Below are 27,848 nucleotides of genomic sequence, written 5' to 3'. Positions count from 1 at the left end.
ATGGCTAACAGCAGTGCTATGTAACTTGACACCTAGTTTCCATACGCTTCAAAAGCATATATTACTGTATGCCTTCATAATGAACAGGGCATTGAGTTTGCCTGTCAGCCCCACCAGCCAAAATCAATTCAAATCCAGACTCACAGTCTGTTTCAGATTGGTCAAATCTTGATGATTTTCGACTCGATTGAACTATTTTAGCAGATTCGACTATATAAATCGTAATAATCATCCAATGCTTCCTAATACATTCTTGGAGTACTTTTCAAGGCGCATCCAATGATGCCAAGTAAGGTAGATGTTTTGAATAAACACATTGAGCAATTTATGAAAATATGAAAAGAGGTTTCTGGCCAAAAAGTCGAGATTTTACATATCAAAGTCCCACAAAGATGACTTTAGGGGTTACGTTTGATCGATAGAAACATTTTGATGTCATACATACCATAGTAAAAGTCTTCATTATCAAGGTGAAAAATGCGATCGTTTGCTTTTCGATGAAAACCATGAGGGGTACCTCATGCTTTTTGGTCGAATTTTGGCCATGTTTTTTTTTGGTCCCCAAAAAGTCGAGCAAAAGTGTCAGAAAGTAACTGCCAGATGAGAGCAACCATTTGGTGCTATTCTGACAATCTAAAACGGCCTTAAACGCAAGAAACCGCAGCTAAAATGCACTCGGATTTTGCTGTATCAGGGACACTAAGGACTAAAAAGGTGAAATACCAGTATGCTGCTTGCCCGTATATGAAATAGCTACGTGGATATGGATGTAGAGCATCGCATAAGAATCAGATCCACGGATAATATGAAGGGTTTTTATGTGCAAGTGGAGGGTCAAAATGAAAGTAGCAGTATTTTGATAAAATACGCAAGAGCAATCGGCAGTGCGAGCTGCCACTGCGCAGGTTGTTTCTCATCAAAGCGAAGCAAAGGAAGAGAGCCATCCAAAGCATAAACACTCGTATATAATAATGACATGTTTTATGGGGTTTGGAAGAATGTATGTATGAAAATTATATTATTTCTTGGCTGCTGCAGAAGCAGGATGATGAGCTTTGTAATAAGCGACACTGATCTTGATACCTTCATCGAGTCCAACTTTGGGCTCATAACCCAAGATGGTTCTTGCTTTTGAAATGTCAAAATAACGAGAGGACATGGCTTGCTTAATTCTAGCACGAGACAAACCTTCCTTGAGTTGACTTCTGTCCCAGAACATCTCCTTGATACTAAAGATGGTCTCACTAATAAGAGCAATCACCAAACTGGCGTTGTAAGACAAGACGATCTTTTTGTTGTTGGGCATGTAGTAGCCATCTTCTGCCCAGACACGAGAAGCGAAATCCCAGAAGGGAACAGGTGTACCGTTGGTTAAATTGAAGGCTTGACCAGCAGCTCCGGAGTTGGGGATAGCTAATTTCTCGGCAGCGAGAACATGAGCATATGCAACGTTGCCAACATAGGTAAAATCCATCAATGATTGATTGTTGCCGATTTGGAAGCGATGTTGACCACGCTCACAGACCTCAAGCATACCAGGAATGAGTTGTCTATCGCCAGGACCGAAAATAGCAGAAGGACGAATGGTACAAGTCAACAAACCACCTTGGCCATTCGCCTTCAACACTTCCTTTTCGCATTCCATCTTAAAAGCAGAATATCAGCATCATGGTTCTAGTCGTAACGGCCAAGACTTTACCTTGGACTCGGTATAGACATCAATAGCCTTGGGAGGATAAGGTGTGCTTTCGTCAATGTTGACCATGGGCTCGCCATTGGAGATAACACTACCTGAACTTGTCACTACCAAAACCTTAATTTTTCTCTCTTGACAGGCCCTGATGATGTTTAAGGTGCCCTCGACGTTGATGCTGAAATAGAGATCGCGGGGAGGGTTGCTGGTATTGACATGAGGAGGAGAAGCGGTGTGAATGACAGCAGTGATGCCTTCGAGCGCATTGTACACATCGTCAAATTTGCGAAGATCACCAGTGTAGTACTTTACATCGGATTGTGGTTCTCTGGGTTCAGACATATCAAAGACGGCAATAGTAGAACCATCTTGGCGAAGACGGATTTGCTCCTGAACATGTTGACCTAAAAAGCCATTGCCACCAATAATGAGGTATGAAGGCATTTTGCTGTACAAGGAGAAGAAAGGGAAGAACGCGCCTGTAACTTTGTACAATGGTTTTCGGTTACATTCGTTCAAACGGCGCAACATTTGATCTGTATTTGGTCCCGCTTGCAAAGATCTCTACTAGGAGTGCTTCACCATCTCATTTATGGAGGATAACTTTTGCTGGTAGACATTTCAGAGGCTCGAGGAGAGTAAGCTCCCGGGATTGAGCATAACACAAATGCTACACTAAATGGCATTGATCGCAGCCCAACAAATACTGTGTTGTATCTAGAGCCTACTCTCGAATCCAATGTATATGGCAGAGATCTTAACACTGAATTGCTTCACCCATGTCTTTCTATATTCACTATTTCCAGCGCATGATGACAGACACATTGGCCCGCATCAGCATGAATTGTTCCTTCTTTATTGCTCCCCAATGTAACAAATGTACACCTGGATTTATTTATATAATTTACATGTATAGAGTACTTTATGCATGGTCTTCATCGCTCTCGTCGCTCTCTGTTCTAGCCATTTTTGAGGATCTCTCGGTATCGTCTTCATCCATGCTTCTCTTTGCTAATCCCATTTCGTTTCCAGATTTATCCTTGTATGTCCTCAGTCTAAATGTACCGTCCAACTTGGCAATAGCGTCTGATTTTGTCTTTGCGTATTCAATTTTCTAGTGCTGGCTATCAGTCATTGTCTCCCTCTACACTCGCTTGCTCATTTAATGCGGCGGCACTTACGATGGGTCTGCCAAAGAATGTAAATCCATTTAGACTTCTCTTGGCTGTGGTTGCTGAGGCGACATTAGCGTACACAACGAAAGCTTGCTCACGCATCTTTTCTGTCTTTTTAGCTGTGATGTCCAAGATGGGTCCATATGTGGCGAATAATCCGTACAGGGATAACTTGAGTTCTGCAAAAGATGAAGCATCCTATTGATAAGTATACGCGATGCAAATGTTGAGGCGTCTTTCGCTTCATTACCTTCTACTGTGATGCGCCCATTCAAGTTGGTAATGTACAGTGTTTGATTAGGATCAATAGAGGTCATTTTTATGTGATGATACAAGTGTCAACTTGGAGTAAGGAAAGGAATAGTGATGATTGTTGACAAATGTTGCTTTATTGGCTTCATTTGAAAATTTTGATATAAAGTCACTGAAAACTGGGAGCTTCTTTGAGCTGCCCCACTTGATCTGCTGCAGATAATCCGTAGTGTCGATCATTTGAACCATTGCAAGGCGATGCTCTTTGCAGTAGTGAATGAACTTTGGAATAATCCCTTGTTATTTCATTTCTGCGGAGCAAGGCTTTGGAGTACAGTGTATCGAAAGCAATGTTAATAGGGCAACATGACAAAAACGGTTTATTTGAATGGATAAATACATGAATGATTATATAATGAAGGATGAAGGGTGTGTTATATATGAAAGAGCAGTTATATGGCAATTGGGTAGAGTGGGGTGAATATTTAAGAATAACAGATGAGCTGTTCTCTGCTTTAGATCAACAAATCACTGACCTGATGTTCGACAAAAATCTCGGTACCAAGAGATGGTACGCCGTCATAGAGAACATACAGGATACCAGCACCAGGTGGGTAGATGGGAGCAGTAGGAGGAGCAGTAACCTTCAAGGTTTGCAAGTCTTCAGAAACCTCATGCTCCAAGAATACGTAACGTTGAGACATGTGCATTGAGTGAGTACTAAAACCAGAGCGGAGCAAGCCTACACGAATCTTTTGAGCGTCTTCTTTGCTTGTTGCTAAACCATCCAGGTTCAACAAGATGTCAAAGCTTTCGCCATAAGTGACAACACGAGGTACATGAGAGATCAGTGGTCTGGTCTTGGTCTTGAACAAATAAGGAGGAGAGAAGTATTCCACTCTGAATTCTGTTGGATATTCAGCATTGACATCAGGAGGATCCACGTTGTTGGAGCCAGCAATCCAGATACGACCGTCTGGCAAGGTAAGAGCCACAGAGTGATACATACGAGCAATGTCTGTGTTTGCCAAGTTTTGTGTCCAGCGCTTGCCTGCGGGAGCAGTAGGCGTATAGATGAGAGGATCAAATGTAGGATCATGATTGCGTCCATTGTAGCCTGCCCAGCCTCGTTGACAGCCATTAATCCAGAGTAAGTTGCCATCAGCCATAATAAGGCCATCAGGCATAAGACGCTTGTGTACAAAGGTCTCCATCTTCCATTGAGGGTCTTCATCGCCCAGATTGATACGACCACAGGTGTCATCAGCAGCAGCATTGTTCTTCATACGCTCCGAACCACCGCAAATCAAGATTTCAACATTGTAATTGTTCTTGGGGTCTAAAGGAAGCATGATGGCGCCACCAGTCAAGGGATAAGAGCGAGGGTTGCCTGGGATCTTGGGCAATTCCTTGACTATCTTTTGGTTGTTGTAGTCGTAAATGATTGATTTCTTGTTTGCAAAGATGAACAAGTTGCCGTCGGGAAGGGTAAAGACAAAAGGATACAAATTGTAGGGCATAGTTTCATTTAAAAACTTGAAATTGACCTCTCCCTCAGGCCGAGGAGGCCAGAATTCGTAAGAAGGCACATTGATTTCGTTACGATTGACAGCAGCGCCCTTGATAGAGCCACCAATGATGAACAAATCACCCTCAGGCAACTGTTCGACGGTAGGATACCAACGGTTTTCAGTCATTTTGCCAGTCTTGTATTCCTCCCAGAGACAAGAGGAATCTGTGCAAGGAGTAAAGTGACGGATAGATTGCCATCCAGGCTCTGCTTTCCAGTTTCTGCCTCTCTTTTCACCACCACCCGTGCTGATGAAACTGCCGTTGCTCAAGAAACCACCTGCAGAACAGAATGTGTTGGTTTCAAGAGGAAGAGGTCGATAGGTGTTCGTGTCGAGATCATATTGGACTGAAAAGGCACTTTGACCAGAATCAAATTGAGCTTCATTCCACTCGGCTAACGCATAATGTATAGATTAGTCTTCGACTGCTGGGTGGGGGGGGGGAGACTTGAGCTGATGGACATACCTTTATCGATAATCAAGATGGTCTTTTCACTATAAAATAAAACACAATAGGTAAGCATGGACACGACATAGACAGGAGAGATGATTACTTTAATAAAGTGGCATGCATAGCAGCTACACCAGTTCTACCAATAGCTTCCATTTTGCCAGATGTTGCGTAGGGTGAAATCACATTTTGATTATCTGACCAGTGAAAGGGTGAATCTTGAATCTGTGCAGTAACTGCTGTTATGGCAGCTACGATAGATAGAAATACTGTTGATTTCATAGCAAAGTGATGCAATAGCTGAATAAGAAAAGAAGGAAAGAAAGAAGAGATCCTTCAGCTATTTGTACAAGAAAAGAATCGTGGGGCTGAGGGCTTAATTTATTGTTGCAGTTCTCAAAGAAGCTTTTCAGGGAGTTTTAATTAGATGAGGTGATGTTTTTTCATAAGGGTTGTATGCTGGCTACCGATGTGATATAAATAGAGGGATGAGGATGCCATAAATAGAGATCGGTTCTTGGAATAGAAAAGAACCCTGTTGTCGCTTGGCTTAGGTCAATGTGTGTAGCAAAATTGATAATAATGATGCTACAAAACGCTATCCATGAAAGTGGCATGTTGTTCAAGTTCCATATCAATCAGTTGCGTACATACATTGCCATTGTTCATTCATGTAACCCATGGTCTTGGAAGATCTGGCCATCGTCAAACTCAGATTAGGCATTAGAGAATGAACGTGGTTTCATGCTCGAATACTCTCTTCGTATACGGCAAGAGCTTGCGCTGTTAAAGAAAATAGCATGTTCTGAAATGTAAGCTCTGTGCATTGCTAATACTCTTTACAGAATAATACCCACACAACGGAGCAAACGCCTCCAAGCCCTGATCAAATGAAGCAATCATATCCTCACATTGGTTGCACGTTTAATTTGTAAATCGTAGGAAGAACTTCACTTTTGAATGGATACAGTAAATGTGATTGATCCGATCAACTAACATCCGTAACAGGACTCCACCGTCTGCTTCAATGCTTTGCTTGGGTTAAGGAAAGAGTGTGATTTTATAGCTCAGGGTAATTGTTGCCTTTAGTCAAATCTACCATATGTCTTATTGAACAGTGTCAATCCTTATTCGAAAATTGAGACATCTGATACATGGAAATGTCTATAATATACTCCTTATTAAATGAAACCCTTCTATCGACATCAATCACTGCATATGCCTCTAAAAGCCATTATAAACGAGGCCTAAACCCGAGAAATGGACCATCACATGTACCAAATCATGCCAACCTCATGCATTTGAGAGCATCTATTGATGGATGCGGTGATCCATTGATATCGAGCTCAGGAACAAGCAGCCACATTGCTGATACAATCTCAAGATATTAAATGGTTTGCAACTGGTCAGGTCTATGTTCATCAAACGCATCCCTTGTATGCAATTGGTCCAATATTCCAATCCTACCACACTTGCTTCTATTGGATCTTGAGGTCCTTTTTTATATATGGTTTTGTCTAATGTTACCTGATTTTGTGTGACGATACAGGGAATGAACAGACCCTGAAGGCAAGTTTAACAGAAAATCTGGTTTTATTCTCCACTCTCCTTTTTCTTCCTCTTCTTATTAGTGCTTTCATTGCAAGATATATAATGAGAATTATAATTCTAGTATCAGCGCTTTTTATATGTTATGCTGCTGCCTTGAGATCCATGTGGGAGGTGCTATCAATGTCTGAATCCAAGGTAAATCGAGAAATGGACCGATGTGTAACCAGGATGGCAATCGTAGATTCTAATGTAGCAGAGACTAGACATTTTACCACTCAATCAACAACAATACAAAGTTCTTCCCAGTTCGTGCTATTCTACAAAACACCACAGCCACGGTCAATAATCGAACCTTCTTTATTCCATCGGAAAAGGCAGTGCGATCAGCCATCGAGAGCAATATGTATAACAACAAGACAGCATTGGAAGAGTTGCTCTACTCAATCTTACCAGCAGCGCATGGCGTCCATTCGCTCACCTCTTCCACTCAGCGTCAGTACGTCAAGACAATGTCTGCCAACTATTCTACCATTATTTTATCCCCACCTACATCTTCTGTGGACTTTCAAGCGCTTGCAGGCATCACTGTAGCTAACATTACGAATTACACACTCTGTAGCAATGGTAAGCTTTCCTGCGACATGTGGCTCGAGTAATGCAACTCACTATCCTAAATCAAGGCATTGTTTATTATGTGGACCAATTCATCACGGCTCCCTTAAATGTAATCAACACCATCTCGACACTTTCGGAATTAAATCAATTGGAAAACATTATAAAATCACAGAATCTAAGCAACATCTTTACCGCCACATCGAATCAGACGATATTTGCTCCTATTGATGCAGCTTGGAGTACTTTGAATGGCACCAATATCCCTTTTGGCACTATGATACACGACCTCAAGTATCATGTTGTGGACGGCATCTACTATCAGCAAGATTTACTGAATAAGAATTTGACACTCGCCACCACCTACGCATCAGCAACGATACAAACCGAATCTTATGCCGATGGCCGAACAGTAGTCATTGGGGGTGCTTACACGGCGGACAGCATGGATGGTGTTGCAGATGACACTACCCTGACAGTGGCGAACATTGTGCGAAGCGACATCTTGACATCCTCGGGCACAGTAATCCACTTGATTGACAGGATACTACCAGCAGATTCCAATCATACAGTTTCTCTTGTGCGCGGTGGCGATATCGCTTCAAATGTCACCAAAGCAAGGAACGCCAGTGCAGCATCTGTGCAGAAATCCTCATCCGCAAGGGTTAAATTGTTTGATTATGATTTATTTTTAGCTGTATTTACCGTGGTCATGACATGCTACACTATACCACATTGAAAAACATCGACCCACAATTTATTAATTTTATTCATAAACACACGTTAAATTTAGAATCTTATTACTTGTTTCACATATCTTGGTATGTCGCTTTAACGGGGCTGTATAGCGGCTGAGGATATGTTAATGGATCGTAATCCACAACTCTTGATTCACCAAACTGAGAAAAGCTATTGCTAGAGCCTCGTTTTGAAAATGTTGCTGCAATCGCATTTGCTACCACACCCAAGAAGCTGTGTGATCTCCATTTTGTACTGATATAAGAGGCTTGCTTGGAGTTTCTACTAGCGCTTTTTCGCTTGAATATGGATGGTTTTTCTGTAAAAAAGACGCCATTGTCATCTATATGGTTGCTTGTGCGGAAAGAGCTTTGGTTTCTTTGTCGTTTCTGGTAGTTTTGGATCAGCAATGCTGCCAATACAAGGATGCTGAAGCCTCCAAATCCTAGCCCTAACCCCAAGCCCAGATCACGGATTGAGGAATGTATTTGAGCCTTGTGATAATAGGCGCTATTGTCGTCGTCATTCGTTTCATTGGTATGTGTGGTTGTAGAAGCAGGTACTTTTGTGCTACTATTGGTAGTTACTTTGGCAGGAATGGGCTGAATAGTGGAAGGAGAGGGTGTTGTGGAGGCGGATGGTATGAGAGAAGAACTGATGGGGCTTTTGTCTCTCAAGGGGCGATCTTTGGGAGGTGCTAATAGACGGGATGTTGGCCTAGAGAAGAATGAAGCAATGGTCTTGGTTGATACTATTGCATTCATCGAGAGCACTGACGTGGGTGTTTCTCTAATAAAGTTATTATCAGTCGTACTAGGTATTTGATTTGATTCTGTCGCAAGCAATTCATATGATGTTTCGGTAGAAGAAGTGCTTGAGCTATCTATTGTTGTAGTAGCTGTAGCCTTTACGCTGGTTTGTGGCATTGTCCGAGATGTGGAGACAAAGATTTGACTGCCATCTACCAGTGTTGTTGCTGTAGTTGTATAGCTAGTAGCTTCTTGCATTGCCAGCGGTTCACTGGTATTGTGTCTATGTTTTTTATGATGATGTTTATGCTTATGATGGTGATGATGATGCTTCTTTTTCTTTGATTTAGTGACAGGTGGTGTGGGTGATACAGTAGTTTGTGATACACCAACAGTTGGTATGGTAGCTTTGGAATTGCGCGGTAGTAAGAAAAGATCTGTATAATTTGAGTGATGTTCATCTAACCGAGGAAAAGATATAAGAGATTAAACTTACAGTAAATTGGTTCATATATACCTGAAATTATTTGACAATGAACCATGCAAATGATGAGAGTCTGTAATGATATTAAAACTAGATATTTCATGATGATTTAATGCTCAGGAAAAGAGGGAAAAATGATTTATAAACCTTCTTTTGATTCAATGATTGACATGAACACGTTTTCTTCAAACATACATCATTCAATCCACTATTTATTTAATAAACAATGCAAAACGTTCAACATGTCAAATTGCCTTTTAGGGACGGTTTGACATTTAATAGCGTTGTCTTCTCTTTTCGTCGCCATGGGAACGGTGCAATCTAGTGCTTGTCTTTTTGGTGTGCGCTTTCTTTGTGGCCTTCCACCAAGGGCCCTTAGTATAGGTTTTGGTCTTGGTAGTATGGGTCTTTTTGGCCTTGGTAATATGGGTCTTTTTGGCCTTGGTAGTATGGGTCTTTTTGGCCTTGGTAGTATGGGTCTTTTTGGTTTTGGTAGTCTTGGACTTCTTTGTGCTGGTAGTTTTGGGCTTGGTAGTCTTTGATTTTGTGGTCTTGGGTTTGGTGGTCTTTGGCTTGCTGATAGACTTTGTGGTGGTCTTGGTAGTGGCTTTGGTAGTAGTTTTCTTGGTTGTGGTAGTTGCAGGAGAAGATCCGCCACTGATGCCTTGATTAGTGTTGACCTTTCCAGGGGTATAAATGCCTTCACAGTATGAGCTTGCAACTGTAGTCCAGCTAGCAGGAGAAGCATCATAACGTTGGCCAAAAAGATATTCAAAGGAGGGGATACTCAACTGTAGCATCAAATTAGTTATTTAGATGCACCAAATGTACAATGATTAGCAACTTACATCTAAACCACTGCCACCAAGATCAACAGCCAAAACGTAAATAAACTTGGAGGGATTAGCAGAATTGACAACCTTGAGACAGAGATTGCAAGTGGAACCTGTATTCATATTGGCAACAGCAGTGATTCTAGCCAAATTCAATTGGTTGTAGGGCATACCACAAGCAGGAGGGTTGTTTGCAAGAGCACTTGTAGCTACATTAAACATCAATTAACGTTTCGAACAATAATGTTCAGTTAATGAACTACTTACGAAGACCATAATAGTCTTGAGGAGTAATACGAGCAGAGCCAGAGAGATCAGCAGCATTGACCATCGAGACAATCGAAGTAATCGAGGCAACCAAAGTAGTAAACAAAGCAGGCTTGAACATCATTCTCACAATTACTTGAAGGAGAGGAAAGGATATGGAAGGAGAGGTAGTTTTGAGGATGTCAATAAAAACTTGACAAGACAAAACACAGTTCCTTATATACTTGAGCTTTTATTGTGTGTATCCTACTTGATGTAAAGATGTAGGGATCAACAAATCAATCAAATTAATTACCATTATATTTCTGTTGTACACGAATATCGAACTTCCTTTACACAGATCTTTTTGTCCTTTACAGAAAATGTCGTACCTGATATAAGATGTCTAAAGTGCCTGGTGAAGTTGGTTTAAATGATGAATAAAAAAAGGGGTTTCTAGTACAAGACATGATGTTAAGATTAATACCTCGGGCCATATCATACATTTAAAACAACAGACACTTTGTGATAGATCTCAAGCATCAAAAGGCATTGAATCATTGCACCTTTCGTCAACGGTTTGAAAACCAGATACGTTCATGTAGTACATGGAATATTGCAACCCAAAGTCAGGGCAACTGCTTGAGTCGAGTAAGTGCGATTGTAAAATCAATATTTCTCATACAACATGTATTTAAACCGATAATTACAAGATCCAACTCCTTGCTTGTTCTTATCATAGCAGCTATCTTTTATGTAGCTTGTATAGTCCAATATAGCAATTAGTAAATATATACAGTCTGTAACCAACAGATGTACATGCTATACTATCACTCTCAGAAATTATATTGCAATTAATGGTATCTTATTGTTTTGAGGAGTGCCTGGAAGGCTCTGCAAAATAAAGAACGTTGCCAATCTTTCAATAAATCAAACGAGATGTCATACAACAGAGTATGTCTGTAACTGAATGCTGTTGTGTATTTGATATAGAAAAATTGGGGGGAATACAGTATTGTTTTTTTTTTTTCTTTTTTTAGAAACCACAACAAGATGAGGATTTAGCAGTTGAAGGCTCCTCATCCATTGGTAAATAAGTTGTTGGTTTTCTTTTTACAGAAGGAAGGTACTGTTTACGTTCTACTAAAACACGAGCTATATGGATAAAAATGTCCTCAATTCGGCCTAATAGCGAAGAGACAACAATAGGATTAAACATCAGATCCATTCATGCAAATTCCTATTTTTTTTTTCTTTACCATCATCTTCTTTTGCTGATACTTCATATAACAATGTCTCTGGTCCCAACACACGCGTGATATATTTCTGAGCATCGTCATATGATACCTCCCTCCGAGTCTGAGCTAAATCCAACTTGTTTGCTGCTACCACAATGACCAGATCCTCAGTCATATTTCGCTTGAGTTCTGATCGTGGATGAGAGTTAGTACAAATGAAATGTCCCTTATTGCTCTAAAGACTTGCCTTCTATCCATGATGACAGCTCCTCAAAGCTTTCTTGTGATGTAATATCATACACTAATAAAGCTGCCTGTGCACCTCTATAATACATGGGAGCCATTGCCCGAAACCTCTCTATACTCGAGGATCTTTTTCAATTATCTCCTTGCATGTTCACATCATGATGGCCATCCCAGAATAATCATTACCTTGACCTGCCGTGTCCCAGATTTGAAGTCTTACTTTACAGTTATCCACCGTTCTATACACATCTGTATGTCAATGACGCAATTCTCCTTTTTTTATGTGCTCTGCTTTGAGTTTACTCACTGTTTTTTGGTCATGAAAGAAGCGCCAATGGTCGATGTGGAATTGGGTGAAAAGGTTTTATCAATATAACGTACAACAAGTGATGTTTTACCGACACCTAAGAACAGGGTGTACAAAGAGATGTTACCACCTAAACCTTTCATCTCTCTCTCTCTCTCTCTCTCTCTGTCTCTTTCAATAGTTACCTTGACTACCCAAAATCACTACTTTTGCTTCCAAAGTTGAAGCCGAAGAACCATACATGATGTGATTATTTATTTGCAATGGATGTGTTGTGTATTTATGTATATATAAGAAGTGATGAAAGAGAAGGAGAAGAAGAAAAAAAAAAAAAAAAGAGAGAAAGAAAAGAAAAACAGGAAAAAAGGATAAATAAAGAAAGGGGAGCAACGGGCGAGGACGACCACGACGACAAGGACTAATGCTAGGTGAAAAAGAAAAGTTAAAAAAAAAAAAAAAAAAAAAAAAAAAAAAAAAAAAGTATAAATGTGTACAACATCCTCGCTTGTGTTTGTTTCCTATTCCGCAATAGTAACAGATGCCAATGTGGTCCTCATCTTGTTTCTTCGAGAAATCGTATTTTGCCATGCTTCTTCATTTGTTCGTAAACCAGCCTTTAATTCCCTTAGCACTTGCTCGAATCCTTCCTCTGTAGGTCGCGTGAATGACTCCAAAACAGGAGACGGTGTCGAGAAAGCTGCTGCAATACCAGAAGATGTAATTTCCTGCTGCTGCTCTTGTTGTTGTCGTTTCTATAGTACAACATGTTAAAAGGGTCCGTTTGAATGTAAACATTTAAATTTACCTTGAGTTGCATCTCTTGTTGACGTTGTCTTTTCAATGCTCTTTCTCTGGCTTCATGGATCTCGATCTGGGCCCTTTCAAACGAATTGGAAAATGTAGAGATGATGTCGAAAAACTCTTCTGATTTGATAGTATTGGGATCTTCACCGTAGTACATAATCAAGTCTCTGAGCTTTTCCTCGATATCTCGAGTCATGGCCTTGAGATCATTGACTACAGGCTCTGCCTCTAGCATAAACTCTTCCATGGCTTCAGCAAATCGATCAATCTGCAGTTCAGAGGTCTTGCGGCGTGCGTTCATGCTTAGCTCTTCTTTGATCTGGTTGAGATTCCCGTTGAGCGAGTTGACCGCAGCAAACAAGGCGGGTGCAGACACTAAAAACAAGAGCATGACTATCTGTGTACTAGCAGCATAAAATAGGTACTTACGCTTGGCAGCAGCTTGCAAATGAGATATATCTTGTCTGAAATTCACCACATCGTCGTCTGATTTTGATAAAAAGTAGACCAAATAGTGCAACAATGTAGGCACATTACTGACGCCTTCTCCCTCCGCTCGTGTGTCTCTCATTTTCAACAGCGCATCCAAGTGAAAGCCACGCGCATTGCCGCGAATCGTTTGTCCGTTCAGGTAGTTGCCAATCGCCAGCACAGTCTTGAGCACATGCTTGAACTTGGTGCTAGACTTGAGTTCTGTAATAGCCATTTGAATGATATCGAGCTCTGGTAGAATCTCCTCCAACTCGTCCTTGAACCGACGACGGAAAATCATGCAACTGACACGGTCCGCTAAGCGAGGGATGTACATGATGGATCGAAAGTACCTTTCAGCATTGCCTAGCATGTCAATATCGCCTTGGTACTCTTTTACAATTTCAATCTCTTCTTTGGTGGGTATGTATTGTCGAATTGCCATCAAATTATTAGTGCTGAGGATGTTGTCGTCAATGTTCCAGATGGCATCACGAATATCAGGGTAAGGCAGCTTGATTTTAGCCAGCATGATGGCAATGTTGTTGGCTCGGTTGAATTCCAATAAGGTGATCAAGTTTTGTTTGCGGATGTCAAGAGCTGTTGTACAGCTTGTGGTGGCGGAGGTCGTCGTGGTAGCTTCTTTGTGTGCCTTTTTGAATAAACGCTCCAATTCGACTGTGTCAAGTTGAATGGTTGCCTGTTCAGCGCCAAATTCTTCTTCATCACTGCTGCTATCGCTACTACTGCTGCTACTGGCGCTGCTGGTCTCAAAACTACCGGTATCCTGAAGCAACGAAACAGGCGATTTGACGATTTCGTTCCACACTGTGTTCTCAATCTTATCCATGGGCAACTTGGACCAAAAGAACTGCTTCATGACAATAGGATGAGGTGTTGGATCCTCCGTGTTGCTCGTGGTTGCTCTGAAACTGTGGTTTCCGGGCGGCGGACTGGTGGGAGACGTAGGCAACGACACTAAGGCATTGGATGTGGGCGACGTTGGACCGTTAGCCAGTGTTGATGTTGCATTTTCGTGCAGTGATTTCAAATTGGGGAAGCACAGATTCAATGCCAATGGATGCAGATATCTTGAATTACGGTGCGATGAGTTGCGACGTACCAGATTGCGTCTCTTGACGATGGGATTCAATATATCTTGCTGTTGTGGGCTGGCAGGCATTGGAGGAGGAGGAGGTGGTGGTGGTGGTGGTGGCGGAGGTGGCGGTGGCGCCATTGTACCTGAATTGGGCACCTCTGGTACTAGAGCAGCAGTAGACGGCGATACAAGCATCTCTTGTTGGTGCTTTTGCATTATTCCCTGCTTCTCAGCTTCCATCGTGGCAATGCGATCATCTCTCTCTTTGATATCAGCCAATGCTTTGGACATCTTCATCAGTAGCTCGTTCTTTTCTCTGCGAATTCTGGCAGTAGCGTCCTGACTCTTGATAAAGTTCTCTTTCAGCTCTTCTACCATGTTTCTGAGACCCTCTACGTCCTCGCTGTTGTTTTTGGCACTGGTGGATGACGGCGATAATGAATCCATGGATGCACGATGACCGCTTTCCTGGTCGTCTTGGTCATTGGACAGTTTGCCTACAATAGGCTGAATCGATACGACAAACTGCTGAAGTGCAGATTGAAAATCATCTAAATTTTGATTATAGCGTTAAGCAGGAGGGATCATATGAATTCAACAGAGTGTACTTACTGTTGGTACGAATGGGCTTGAGCTGTTTTGCAAAGATATGAATCAGGCTCCAAATATCCTGTACAAATCGCCTGTGGGTCCCCAGTTGGTCTGTGCCCACGGTAATGAGTTCACTAATACTGTCTACCACCAAGTAGTAGATTTCTGGATCACTGTAGAACACCTTTAATGCAGATGCAACCATGTCATCAGGCTGACTGTATACATACGCAGATTGTTAGTTTATACAATGACTTGTCTATACTAGCATACACAACTTACAGCTGCAAGATACTCTGTCGCTTGGTACTCTCCAATGCCCTCAGCTTGTCCGTGTCCATCTTTTTTCGCAGAAAGTACACGGCGATTTGTTTCTGTAGCGAGTCTGGCAAGATCTCCTTCTTTTGCTCGAGTCGCTTCAATAGTTCTTCGAAGCCTCTTCTCTCCAGCTCACTACGCAGCCCGCTTCGTTTTTCAATGGTATCAGGTGTCTGTACAATGTTGTTGAACAGACTCAATGCGGCTGTCAAGCAATCAAATACCAGTAGTTCCTGCTGCTCTTCGATCAATGTGGATAATTGACTCACAGTCGTTTTCTTCTCATGATAGGTGATGCCGCCAAGCTCATGCAGGCTCTGCACTAACCGTTCAAACCGATATTGTTCGCCTTTGACTTCGGAAATAATCGACACAACTGTGTCATAACCAGGAGCACTCACCAGACATAATGCAGACAGAATCTCAAATATCAGTGTGCACATTTTATAGGCCATGGTAGCCGCATTGCTTCCATTGTTATTGTTGCTGTTTTGCGAGTTGTCTTTGGTGTGGTTGGAGGCAGTGGAACGAGAAGGTGATGGACTAATGTTGTTGGAACTGCTGTTGGTAGAGAAAGAAGGCAGCAATTGAGATCCAATAGATGTGATGGAGGGCGACTTCTTGAACACAAGAGATGAGCTGGAGGGTGTAGGCTGAACGACAGATATAAATGCCAGACATGCAAACAAGGCAATAATCAAATGATGAAGTACCACTGGACGCATGAGTACTTGTTGTAAGCCAGGCTAATAAGAATGTATCATACACAGAATGAGAAAGAAAAGGTAAAAAAAAGTTAGTCCATGTTCTCTGTTTGGTATAAATATATATATGTATATATACAATAAGCTGCAAAACATTGCTGCTGCTCCCATGTCATCTATGGCGAGCAAGAAAGGAAAAAGGGGTTCTCTGAACTAGAGAAGGGAGTGTGTAGAGAGAGAGAGAGAGAGAGAGAGAGAGAGAGAGAGAGAGAGAGAGATAAAGCTCCTTGAAAAAAAAAATCACTTTACCTTTGTATTCAATAAAACCTTGATGCATTTAATACATTCAAACAGGCACTGCCCCTCAGCATCTGTTAATTTAACCAAGTTGCTCTTTTTCCTAGTCAAGCGTGTTAGTATGTGTGGATAGACAAAACTGTACTTTAGATGTGGTCATGTTTACTTTTGCTTTTTGCTCGTCAATTTATCTAGTACGTTTTCCAGTGCAATCAGACCGCCATGACGTCTTGACAAGAATTCGTTGATCCATGATACATTGCCAGTAGCCAATGTAATACGAAGCGAAGTCAGATGCTTTGTCAAGACTTCGGTAGTAGTATTTCTATAAATGAAGCATCAATGAAGGAGGCTCTCATAGTAGGCACTTGAAAATTCATAGTTACCTGCTTTTAATACGCTCCACGTAGTAGTAGGGACTATTGCGATCTCGACCTCGTTTAATTGTGTCGTCCAATGCAGGCGAAGAGCAAGATACCAATGAAGCGAGATGGCTGCCATCTTTTCGACTGAGACTTTGATATGCATAACTGTTGCTCAGCAAAGAGCTAGAGGCAGTTGTCTCTGCGACATGAACTGAGGAGGTCGTTTCAAAGGGAGTGGTTGTGGTAGTACTTGCTGTAGGGAACAGATTACTGACCGACGGATGATGATTGATATGGTTGGATCGAGTTGTGCCTGTATTCATGTTGTAATGACGAGGCAATGCTTTGTTATCCAGCAGTAACCAGGCTGCTGATTCATCGCTGGTCGTGTCTTCCAGCTTGTTTGCTAGTGCATCGAATTCTAAAATCATGGAGCCCACTTTGGATCGATTGTTACGCATGGTAGATGTCAGATTTTTGCGAGCGTATTTGTATGTTGCTGCTCTTTTATCCACGATAGCGCCATTTGTAGTAGTAGTAGTAGTAGTAGTAGTAGCTGTTGTAGGCGACGTTGGTGGTGAGGATATTGTTACTGATTTAGCAGTTGTATTGAGATCGTTTCCAGATGATGTGGTTGTTGCCGATATAGGACTTTTGGCAATAGGAGTAGTGCTGATAGAGATAGCGTCAGGCTGTTTGTAATGTACCACTGCCTCCTTTTTGTTATTATGATTACTTTGATTATTCTTTTTCTGACCACTTTGATGATATCGTTGTTGTTGCTGTTGAGATGGAAAATGAGAAGACGTAGGGGTAGGTGTCGGCGAAGGTGGTGTAGCAGTAACAGCTTCTTCATAAACAGGCAAAGTACTCAAGTTTTCAACGCTATTATTGGCAATTAAGCTAGCTGCTAAGGATCGATGACTAGCCGAGTTTCCCATCAATAATCGGCCTGAGGTTTCGCTTCTTCTCATGGATCCTGCTGTCTTGGTACGTAGCCCTTTGTGAGGAAAGATGGATGTGCTGGAATTAGAGGTGGGCATACTTTTACGAAGCGAGCTGTCTACAGCTCTGTTTTCTTTGATGTGCTGATTTTGTTGTAGCAAGTAGAGCTTTCTTTCTCTAGGCAGTTGACGTAGTTTCTCTCGATGAGCGTCCTTCATATTGAGTTCGTCCTATGCAAAAGTGCTTGTTAGGTCGGCACTGTTGTTTTGGGTGCTAGCTATCGTACTTACAAGAAGTGTCTCAAATGTGCTTGTCAGTTCACTGGCATCCATACTAGGAGATTCTCTGCTTTGACTTCCATTGCCATTGCTAATGCTACAGTTGGATATGGTCAGAGTGGAAGAAGAGGATTTTATTGATACAGCAGAGGCTGACAGAGGAGGCGTGTTAGCTGTCAAATTGCTCGATGATGAGTTGGCTGAATGGATAGAAGATGTTGGGCTTGTGCTGTCTTCCTCGGTGGCATGGCCTCCCAGCCAGGTAGGTAATAAGTTTTTACCAAACCTGGAGGACGCACTCATGCGTAGATTGGGCCTGTCGTGAGCACTCGTCGTGGTGGTGGTAATAGTGGGTGGGGATGGAGAAGAAGAAAAATTATGGATATTGGAAAGCTTTGTATTTAACCGCATTGGATTTGAAGTCTTGTTGGTGTTCCTTTTTTTCTTGTTGTTATTAGAACCAGGTGAAATTGGTATAGTAGGCTTATATTCGCTGCTTTTGTAGTGCTGTTGATGATGTTCTGATTTGGAAGAAAAAGAAGAAGAAGGTAAAATCATGCTCGGATTGGCTTGTGGTACCGGTAATTCATGCGTAGGGTTGAAAGTAGTACTAGGAGAGGAATGGGATTTTCTTACTTGTTGAACTACTTTGGATGCTTTTGTAGAAAAGAGTGTGGGTTTGGGTGAGGATGCCTTTGTGTTTAATTCATGATGTATGCCCATGACTTGTGTTGATTCAATGCGCTATAAGGGATGTAAAAGACAGACGCAGGAAAGGTGAGTATAGAAAGATGTGTTCAGCAGACCACACTGCTTTTATAGTTGAAATCAGTAACGAAGGGAAAGGGAAAAGGAACAATGTATAAAGTAAGAAAGAGAAAGAGAGAAACGAGAGAAAGAAGCGAATGAACCCCACATTTTTTATATATTCTTTATTGTTGTTTGTATCGTATACCATCTTTTTCAATTTTAAGCAGTTTTAGCTTGGAGAAATCTATTTGTAGTAAGCATGACAGGTTTTGCACATTGGCATCAAGTCGATCAGATTGGGATTATACTTTTTACTTTATTGACGGGACAAACTGTACATCTATAAGGAGAGACACATTCAGGGGGATAAATCGAAAAAGATGCTCTCCAGCAGGAGGGAGATTTTTACTCATAGTATCTGTATTTCACTATTCAGAAACTCCTTTTCTCTGTGTAGTATCAATGCTCCTGTTTCTTCTTGTCTCATTCTCTCCTTCTTCTTGACCGTTCAAGCAAAAGATAAAGGAGAGAGATGATGAACGATGATCAATCTCTCAATGTAGTTGAATACATTTCTAGGTCGCTGCAACTGCAGAAATGGACAGCTTATAGTATAATCATGTTGGATATGCCGAAATTGGAATTGCAATGAAACCAGAGACAGTTACCAGCTAAATCTGACTTGCTTAAATCCGATGCTAAATCGGCTATCTAGATCATGGCACTATTAATCATTTACAAATGCGCTACTGAAGCCTATTTTTGATCTGGATTAGCACTTGGCTACGTAGTAATATAAAAGAGCATCATCTAAAATATATATACTGGAAAATTGTGAAAAAAAAAAAACGTAGACAAACAAATCATAACCGTTCAAAATTTTAAAGAATTGTGTGCCGTACAAGGTGAATAAACCCACCGGCAAAGGTGCAAAGCCAGAGTATTCAAGCAGCAGATTCAGGTATTCATTTCCATTGTTAATAAGCTTACCAGCAACATAGCGCATCAAAATCTGCATGAATTAGCCTTACCAAAACCAATATGCCTCCTACTCGAATTAGAAGCTGCACAGGCTGCAGAGCTGCCCTTCTCGTAAACTGCAGCTACCAAAGATGTGATTTTTGCCGTGTAAATAAACTCTATAAAGCAATACATAACCAAATTTGACAGCTTTCGAGCCTTCATATCTTGACATGTTGGCTTTTATGAGCCACCGGAATAACACCAAACAATTGTACTCGAGTAGTAGTAACTTCCTGACACCTTTGCTCAACTTTTTGAGCCAAAAAAAACATGGCCAAAAATCGACCAAAAAGCATGAGGTACCCCTCATAGTTTTCATTGAAAATCAACCGATCATATTTTTCACCTTGAAAATGAAGACTTTTGCTATGGTATATATCAAATCAAAATGTTTCTATCGATCCAAAGCAACTTCTGAAACCACTTTTATGAGGTTTTCATATGCAAAATATGGCTATTTTGGCTAAAAATCTCATTTCGAACTTTATTAAATTGCTCAATAAGTTCATTCAAAGTATTTACTACAATTACCACCATTGGGAGCGCCTTGAAAAGTACTTCAAGAATGTACTAGGAAGCGTAGGGTGATCATCACAGTTTATATAGTCGAATATCGCAAAAAAAATTAAAGAAGTCGAAAAAAGACAATATCTGTCCAATCTCAAACAGAAAAAAAATAAGCTGAGTTTGAATCTATCTTGGCGGCGGTGCTGCTGCTGCTGGCAGACCCAAATGCCTTGCTAATGATGACAATAATGATTGCGATGCTGATTGAATGGGGATCATGGAATTGAAAGGGCAATTGCTTAATCCCAATATCTTCTTGGGATTTCCCTTATAGACGTGCCTTTTGCAATGGCAATATCTCAAAAAAGTCGCTGTATATCTTGCACAAGTCCTGTATTTACTTATGGCCAGCTTTATGTCGCCATCTTGTTAAGAGCATCAGCAACAGCGAATGATATGACAATTCTATGATCAGAAAATGGCGATCGTGATGTACAAATGCTGCATAAAATCTGAATTTTCTTTCATATTGTCCCAATAATAGGCTTTGTCTGATATCAATGTAAGCAAAAAAAGATGCTGAGGGAAATACCTCCTCTCCTCCTCCTGGCTCTGATATAACCTTTCGTTTACTAGCTAATAATTGGTTGTTTAAAGTCCACTTGATACACCAAAATGTTGTAATATCTGATTTAAAATGTCTTTGGTGAGAGCCCACAGGGCGACGCCGACATCGAGCGTAGCGAGATAGATCAGCTAGTATTAAGTATATCAGACTCTGCAGTGCCGACTGTTAAGCGTTACCCATCTCATTTACAAAAGCAGCAAGAGAATTCATGCAAAAATTCTTGGTCTACATTCAAGCAGAGTATAAACGCTCTTGTACGCCGATTGATATTCTCATAGCTGTTCAATTTCACAATACTGTATGGGGAATTTTACTTGATCAGGCCATCTTCATGCTAAACTATACATTTGAAGGTTTTTGAATGCTCGAAATCCCCTGAATCTTGCTTCCAGATCAAGATCACAACGCTGCGCCCAGACGTTGGGGTCAAAGCATCATTCTGTCTTCACTGTCAAGATAATACCACGCTCTATATAATTATACCAAATGACATTGAGCTCTGGCTATTATACATCTTGATGTTTCTTTTTTAAAGGCTGCTTTATACAACTGACTGGCATTTCCTGTCTTCATTCTCAAGTTCCATCCAATCTACCGCAAAATCCATACTCTATTTCATTTATTCATCGCACTGTTTGAAAGTCTGTGCCGTTTTGATGGGGGAGGGCACTACGCTAGCATCACTATCACTCGAGTTTTTCCACTGGATAACCTTTCTGAATCCACTGCAAGATGCCACCCTCTACATTATACACATTCTTGAAACCGAGTTTAGAAACAGCATACTGAGCTGCAAGCAAGCTTCTTCTTCCTGATCTACAGGATATAACAAGCTATCATACAGTGAATGTGAGTCTTCTAGTATTAGGCTAATCAAGCAACACCATTTACCTGTTCATCTTTATCAATGATCGAAAACTTTTTTTCAAAGAGTTCAGGGTTGGTGTTTGTCAAGAAGTAGGGTATATTGGCATCATAGCCTTTGATAGTTCCTTGCTCCTCCAATTCACTTGCTTCACGAACGTCAATAAAGGAAGCGCCGAGTGGTTTATTGTATAACCAAGATGCAAGCTTGTCTACAGTGTATGAATGGACATCAATTGTCATTTTGTTGCTAAAGAATAGAGAAGTAGCAAGGGAATAGATCAAAAGGCCGAATAAGAAATACTTTAGCACCATGTTGCTGATGATGATGAACAAAACACTAGATGAAATGTCGCCATTGTCAAATAAACGAATTAGAAGATCTGGTGGCTGGTTTGATTTGTTCAATAGGCGACATACAGTATTAGTGTGTACAAATGTACCTGATTTCTGTCTTTTCGCAACCAAATGTTCCGACTTATAAGCTGTTGAAGACAACAGCATTGGCGGATCATTCACTGCGACAGGCCGTTTCAGATATATTTTTGAACTGAGCGCATGTATCAACACGCATCCTAATACTGCTTGTGCTGAGTGTTGCCATCTAAATGCCTCATCACCCATATTAACATAATTAATGCGATTAATTAGTAAACCCAAGCGATTCAAATGTAACTGTCGCATTCCATCACAATATACATGGCATCCAATGTCTTTGCGATGCACGCTTATACATGAAACTCTTAGTACGTCTTTCATAAGTGTGAGCCACATGTGCTTTATACTAATGGGATGTCTACATGCTGATAGTATAAAACCTTCAAATTGGGATGTTTCAGTTCGCCGAGGCACCGAGAATCAATAAGATTGTCAAAACATCATTGGTGTGACCTTAAAAGCGTTTCATTATGATTGCAACCAACAACCATCTTTGCCCCTCTCTCTTTTTCTCTCTCTTTCCCCTTTTTATTTTTTCGCCCTAGTTGTTTATAAACTCTTTCTTACACAACAGCATGACAGCAAGATCAACAGACACAGATTTCTCATATCGTCTCACGGAAAGCATTCTATCCAAAACCACGCCAAACAGCACGCTGTCATCGAAGCAGGGATCAGACACACCCTATCCTTCACAAAATCAACCAACGCCTCGATTAGTGACAACGCTACCCTCCAATTTCATTGTCATTCAACCAAAAGACTCGGACTCATCATTCAATAACTACATTGGGAACCATTTCAAAGAAGATGCCCCTGTACTGCTGGATCGATTGTCAGTCGCATCGCCTATTCCACCTGCTACACCCAGCAACCCAACCCTAAAGAAATCAGAATCTACATTTTGGGCATATCTGTCAGACGATCTGGACGGGAGACCTCCTATGACATCCTCAGATATATCTGTAAAACAGCACAACCATCATGGTAGCGATGCAAAGGACATGGAGCATCAAAACACGTGGTACGAGTACGATTCAATCTTTGCTGGTCAAACATCGTCTTATACAACGGCTACACACTTCTTTTCAGCTGGCGCTTTTCTATTCTTGTTTGGATTTATATGCCCTCCTTTATGGTGGATAGGTTCATTCTGTCCAACACGTGTTAGTGATGAGTATCAACATAAGCACGATGGCGACATCAAAATGATCAAAAGATGGAGAACACTGAACAGATTCTTTTCATTGGGGTTCAGTACCTTATTGATCATCGCCATCATCGTCTTGGCTGTGCTTTACTCGAAACTATAAAGCAATCCTTCATTTGCATTTGTAAATATACCCCAATCCCATCTATGCACTATTTTACACACATTTTACATTTAATAAAGTATGCTGGTAGTTAGAGACTATACAGTAGTTGATTCATTTGATTGAAAGAGTAAGAGGATTAGGAATATTAAGACATTAAAGAGTAAAAAGTAGTAGGGCCTGTGATTTCATTATTCTTGTGCATAGATGATATTGTTGATGTTGCCACCTATACACCACAAACAAAACCCAGAATAAGCATTTCAATTAAACATTTAATTAGCAACTAATTTAACTCACCTTCATCTTTGACATTGTCCGTATTCAAGTCATAGCACCATTTGCCATCGACAATGAATTTATACTCAATATCCACGGAGCGATCCAAATTATCGACAATTGCTTCAAACACGCCATTGACAGGTGTCATTTCAATGGATCCTACAACATGTCGATAATTTAGACCAATGGACCCGAGAAAATGCTTCTGTTTCACAATATCACAACACACTAGGCTACACCTACCCTCTCCAACAAGTGTGCCTCTACCCCTTATTTTTTTTTTTCTTCACCCCATCCATACAATTAGCTTACCTTTCCAATGATCAAAATCACCAGTCAAGACTACATGACTTCCATCATATGGCCATACAAACTACAGTGATTCAAATTGGAAAAAAAAAAAAAAAAAAATGGAAACATCTTTAGCATCAAACATTACCAATCAAAAAGATTATTCCATTTACCGTTCTGGAACTGGCGTTGTTGCTCATCTTATTGTTGTTGTTGTTGTTCTTGTTGTCATGATTGTTCATAATGACAGGCTTCTCATTAATAACCTTGTCATCGGATAAGGTCCATACAGGAACATCAATTGGCTCTTTGATCTTGAGCTGAATTAGTCCTTTTCGATAGTATGAAGGATCCTTGGGTTGAGGCTCAGTAAAAAAGCCTCGGTTGTTACGCTCCACATTAGAGATGGGAATATATGCGAAATCCATCATTTTGTTCACACCAAAAATCGAGTATTTATAGGACTTTTCGGGTGTGCGATGGTACAATTCGTTTCCTTCTTGGCTATGAAGTTGAGTTGGCATGTTGATTTAAAGAAAAAAAGAAAGAGTGAGAAGAAAGAGTGAAACGAAATCAAAAAATTAAGGTTGATGTTGAAAAAGCCTTTCCCCGTTTCAATTGTCTGGTCCGGATTTAGTCCTTAGCTTTCTATTGTGAATGTGGTAAAAGAAGGCACCATTGTACATCTTGAGAAAAAGTTTTTACAATCAGCTGGATTGAAAGGTGATCAAGTTGCAACATTTTCTCAAGAAGAAATGTAACCATAACAAATTTTGACGATAGATGAGGCAGAAAGGAGAAAGGGTGGCTCGAGAACATTTTGTGTAATTGTTTCCATCAAGAGATTCCGCCGAGTTGTGCATATTGCACATTAGGAAATGACTTCAGGAACAAGGTGCATTTAGAGTTTGTTTAGGCTAATATGGCAACATTCCATAGTTGAGTGATCTCCTTGCTACATCCATATGTTCTGCAAAACGCAGTTGAAGAGATACTACCCTTGTTATGATGAGGACACTGGCGGTTGAATAATGAATAAAGTAGCGGTAGTTTGTGAAGGTTCTGCCTTTAATATTTGCTTTGTGCTATTACGACGCAAATAACCAGCACAGATCGAAGGACAATGTTTGTTTTGTTGCTGTTTTCATAAACAACAGTAGCATTGACCGCGTATACATGATACTTTTTGCGGTGCAAGCTTGATCCTGAATAAAGAACCTGTTTTTAATGTATCTCTTGAAGTATTTGAAATTTTACGTCCAGTGCTTCCAATATCAAGTGAGAACTATTTATTACATTTATAACTGCTATTTTACAATACTCTATGTCCATATCAATGAGAACAGTTCATAGACAGGTACAAAGCATAGTAGCATGACCTCTAACTGCTCACACCTACAACGCAGTGTAAACTGGATGCATTTGAGCCGCGTTTTCTCGTGTTTGAAGCCGTTTTACTCTGTTAGAATAGCACCAAACAATTGCTCTCAGTTAGCAGTTGCTTCCTGATATCGTTCCTCAACTTTTTTAAAATCTGAAAATAATGTCTAAAAATCGACCAAAAAGCATGAGGGATACCTCATGGTTTTCATCGAAAATCAAACGATCGCGTTTTCCACCTTGAAATGAAGACTTTTCCTATGGTATATATTGAATCAAAATATTCCTCTCGGTCTAAGACAACTCCTGAAACTTCATATGCGATAGTTTGATATGTAAAATCTCGACATTTTGGCCTAAAACCTCATTTCATATTTTTAAAGATTGCTCAATAAGCTCTTTTATAACGCCTCCTATAAATAGCACCATCAGATGCGCCTTGAAAAGTACTCTTAAAAAGCTCAAGGAAGCAAGGTATATTTCGCACATTGCATATAGTCGAAAATGGCGAAATAGATGAATCAAGTCGATTCTGTTCCAAATCTGTCCAATCTTGAAAGAATGAAAAATCGAGGTTTTAATGTTTTTTTGGTGGTAGTGGTTGGCCAAATGCTCCTCTGATGAATACAATCTATGTTTTCATCCCAATGGCAAGAGAATTGCAAATTAAAAAGTACCAAATCCTAGTATGGCTACTTAGATTTAGGCCCGATGTATACATATGTGCAACTAACATATCGATTTATTGCGTACTGCTCACTGTAAATGTGTTGATGCAACGTGGGTAAGCTTGAGTAGAACGTATCCATGTTGTAAAATTCAATAGCATGATATAATTACTTGTTTATTTGAACACTAATGCATGTTTTGAAATACTATGTAAGAAAAGGAGAAATCTCGCAGAGATATACAGCAGCGGACAGCCTTGGTGATCACATTTTAATGCAATATAACTATTTTGCGTGTTTTGAAACATCACCAAACTTGATATTTCCCTTTTTTCCTTTAATGTGTAATTCTGTAATTCGTTAAAATCGAGCGATTATCGAGCGATTATCGAGCTCCAAATGGGATACTTACTATGAGCGCCTCCGTCTTCCTCTCTTACAGCCTCAACGACATTCTTTCTCAATAGCGATGATACTTGATCAGCCAGCTCAAGTTTCTGCATACATCCATTTAATCAAAAGGATCAAGGAAAACCCACACATCCATCCATGCAAGCTTACCTCTTCCAGCACATCGCAATTTGTCTCATTCTTATATTGCATAAACCTCGCATAAGTTTCTTTTCTAGCAGCTACTCACATGCCATATACCGTTGGTCACATCAACATCCCTCAATACAGCGTCTGCATACAAAAATTACCTTGAATGGCTTTGAGGTCACCTAAAGAGAAGTCGAGCAGTTTAAGTACAGATGCAACCTCGACATCTCGCGCAACTACTAACCTGTGAATACCTCTCTTTGAGTTTTCAAGAGATTACGATAAGCAGCAATAGCAGCTTGTTTTGAAGGGGAAAGAGACATTATAGTTGTGTGTATGTAGAATAGAAAGAAATGCTGATTTTTTCAATGCAGAGTTCGAATCCTTTTTCAGATGATGGCAAGAAGAAAAATAGAAAATTAACGTTAGGTGACTGTCTAGGTCAGTGGGTATGATGGACATTTGGATGGTACCTTTTGTACGATGGGACATTTGAAAGGGATCATTGCAATTATAATGATGTGATTTGTATGTGGATTGCCAATATCTTGAATCCAATTTGTATCGTAACAAAAATTAGCCATTAGGCTACCAAGTGGATGGTTAGATCGGCTTTGATCTGTCATTACCAACGTTTTGAGCCCTTTCTTTTTTAGACGCACATGGCCATGAGGTAGCCATTCGCCAAAACGAGATGCCAGTTACACAACCATTCAAGCAAAAGGTTCATGCTGTTTAACATGACACAAAAAGATCCAAGCAAAATTTGGCCACTATTTATAGAAAAGCTGACCCTGTTTCTTACCATGGATACTGAATCAGATTGGCATCTACTCGCTTCTCGTCTAGTGCATATAGATGATCCAATGGAAGCAATAAGGAGAGAAACAAAGATCATCAAAGCCATTGAAAGCGTAAATGAATTAAAGGAGCATGTACTTGTGTAATGTTATGAAATAAAGGGGTCAGGGAATGTCTAATGATAATCCAGGCTAGAGTCTCTATCAACATACACGCAGAAAAATTTAATATAAAATCCAATTTTCTGCTTCTTTTGTTCCAACTTGAATGACAATTCACATCCAATTACGGATAGAAATTAGCTAACTCACAAGGAGTTAAATACATATAGTGTATCGTGCGAGC

General features: G+C 40.5%; 12 protein-coding genes across 12 annotated transcripts; 2 read left to right on the top strand and 10 right to left on the bottom strand.

The window, feature by feature from the left end:
• Nucleotides 1-1,018: 1,018 nt before the first annotated feature.
• On the bottom strand, nt 1,019-2,137 carry ATC70_006328 (uncharacterized protein; the record flags this gene model as incomplete). Its single annotated transcript, XM_064825604.1, has 2 exons — nt 1,019-1,645; nt 1,700-2,137. 2 exons carry the CDS (start codon nt 2,135-2,137, stop codon nt 1,019-1,021), a joined length of 1,065 nt encoding a protein of 354 aa, XP_064676822.1.
• Nucleotides 2,138-2,615: 478 nt separating this feature from the next.
• Nucleotides 2,616-3,185, bottom strand: ATC70_006327 (uncharacterized protein; the record flags this gene model as incomplete). The annotated part of the gene is made up of 3 exons (XM_064825603.1): nt 2,616-2,807; nt 2,875-3,047; nt 3,119-3,185. The coding sequence occupies 3 exons, from the start codon at nt 3,183-3,185 to the stop codon at nt 2,616-2,618; spliced, it is 432 nt and encodes a 143-aa protein (XP_064676821.1).
• Nucleotides 3,186-3,635: 450 nt separating this feature from the next.
• ATC70_006326 (uncharacterized protein) lies at nt 3,636-5,424 on the bottom strand (the record flags this gene model as incomplete). The annotated part of the gene is made up of 3 exons (XM_064825602.1): nt 3,636-5,086; nt 5,158-5,186; nt 5,246-5,424. 3 exons carry the CDS (start codon nt 5,422-5,424, stop codon nt 3,636-3,638), a joined length of 1,659 nt encoding a protein of 552 aa, XP_064676820.1.
• Nucleotides 5,425-6,873: 1,449 nt separating this feature from the next.
• Nucleotides 6,874-8,044, top strand: ATC70_006325 (uncharacterized protein; the record flags this gene model as incomplete). Its single annotated transcript, XM_064825601.1, has 3 exons — nt 6,874-6,888; nt 6,957-7,317; nt 7,374-8,044. The coding sequence occupies 3 exons, from the start codon at nt 6,874-6,876 to the stop codon at nt 8,042-8,044; spliced, it is 1,047 nt and encodes a 348-aa protein (XP_064676819.1).
• A 70-nt stretch (nt 8,045-8,114) lies between these two features.
• On the bottom strand, nt 8,115-9,050 carry ATC70_006324 (uncharacterized protein; the record flags this gene model as incomplete). The annotated part of the gene is made up of 1 exon (XM_064825600.1): nt 8,115-9,050. The coding sequence occupies one exon, from the start codon at nt 9,048-9,050 to the stop codon at nt 8,115-8,117; it is 936 nt and encodes a 311-aa protein (XP_064676818.1).
• A 501-nt stretch (nt 9,051-9,551) lies between these two features.
• ATC70_006323 (uncharacterized protein) lies at nt 9,552-10,497 on the bottom strand (the record flags this gene model as incomplete). Its single annotated transcript, XM_064825599.1, has 3 exons — nt 9,552-10,067; nt 10,125-10,318; nt 10,377-10,497. The coding sequence occupies 3 exons, from the start codon at nt 10,495-10,497 to the stop codon at nt 9,552-9,554; spliced, it is 831 nt and encodes a 276-aa protein (XP_064676817.1).
• Nucleotides 10,498-11,391: 894 nt separating this feature from the next.
• ATC70_006322 (uncharacterized protein) lies at nt 11,392-12,389 on the bottom strand (the record flags this gene model as incomplete). Its single annotated transcript, XM_064825598.1, has 6 exons — nt 11,392-11,540; nt 11,615-11,782; nt 11,841-11,951; nt 12,026-12,078; nt 12,147-12,243; nt 12,332-12,389. The coding sequence occupies 6 exons, from the start codon at nt 12,387-12,389 to the stop codon at nt 11,392-11,394; spliced, it is 636 nt and encodes a 211-aa protein (XP_064676816.1).
• A 275-nt stretch (nt 12,390-12,664) lies between these two features.
• On the bottom strand, nt 12,665-18,741 carry ATC70_006321 (uncharacterized protein; the record flags this gene model as incomplete). The annotated part of the gene is made up of 8 exons (XM_064825597.1): nt 12,665-12,898; nt 12,952-15,071; nt 15,133-15,329; nt 15,394-16,175; nt 16,443-16,533; nt 16,597-16,755; nt 16,817-17,970; nt 18,031-18,741. 8 exons carry the CDS (start codon nt 18,739-18,741, stop codon nt 12,665-12,667), a joined length of 5,448 nt encoding a protein of 1,815 aa, XP_064676815.1.
• A 2,871-nt stretch (nt 18,742-21,612) lies between these two features.
• On the bottom strand, nt 21,613-22,033 carry ATC70_006320 (uncharacterized protein; the record flags this gene model as incomplete). The annotated part of the gene is made up of 2 exons (XM_064825596.1): nt 21,613-21,759; nt 21,818-22,033. The coding sequence occupies 2 exons, from the start codon at nt 22,031-22,033 to the stop codon at nt 21,613-21,615; spliced, it is 363 nt and encodes a 120-aa protein (XP_064676814.1).
• Nucleotides 22,034-22,803: 770 nt separating this feature from the next.
• Nucleotides 22,804-23,541, top strand: ATC70_006319 (uncharacterized protein; the record flags this gene model as incomplete). The annotated part of the gene is made up of 1 exon (XM_064825595.1): nt 22,804-23,541. One exon carries the CDS (start codon nt 22,804-22,806, stop codon nt 23,539-23,541), a length of 738 nt encoding a protein of 245 aa, XP_064676813.1.
• Nucleotides 23,542-23,732: 191 nt separating this feature from the next.
• ATC70_006318 (uncharacterized protein) lies at nt 23,733-24,638 on the bottom strand (the record flags this gene model as incomplete). The annotated part of the gene is made up of 4 exons (XM_064825594.1): nt 23,733-23,770; nt 23,842-23,982; nt 24,136-24,196; nt 24,288-24,638. 4 exons carry the CDS (start codon nt 24,636-24,638, stop codon nt 23,733-23,735), a joined length of 591 nt encoding a protein of 196 aa, XP_064676812.1.
• A 1,809-nt stretch (nt 24,639-26,447) lies between these two features.
• Nucleotides 26,448-27,025, bottom strand: ATC70_006317 (uncharacterized protein; the record flags this gene model as incomplete). The annotated part of the gene is made up of 5 exons (XM_064825593.1): nt 26,448-26,512; nt 26,575-26,659; nt 26,724-26,794; nt 26,864-26,884; nt 26,947-27,025. The coding sequence occupies 5 exons, from the start codon at nt 27,023-27,025 to the stop codon at nt 26,448-26,450; spliced, it is 321 nt and encodes a 106-aa protein (XP_064676811.1).
• Between the last annotated feature and the right edge of the window lie 823 nt (nt 27,026-27,848).

Source organism: Mucor velutinosus, assembly GCF_035048745.1.
Source record: "Mucor velutinosus strain NIH1002 chromosome Unknown tig00001545, whole genome shotgun sequence".
Lineage (NCBI taxonomy): Eukaryota > Fungi > Mucoromycota > Mucoromycetes > Mucorales > Mucoraceae > Mucor > Mucor velutinosus.
This window is presented reverse-complemented; position numbering and strand designations above follow the sequence as displayed.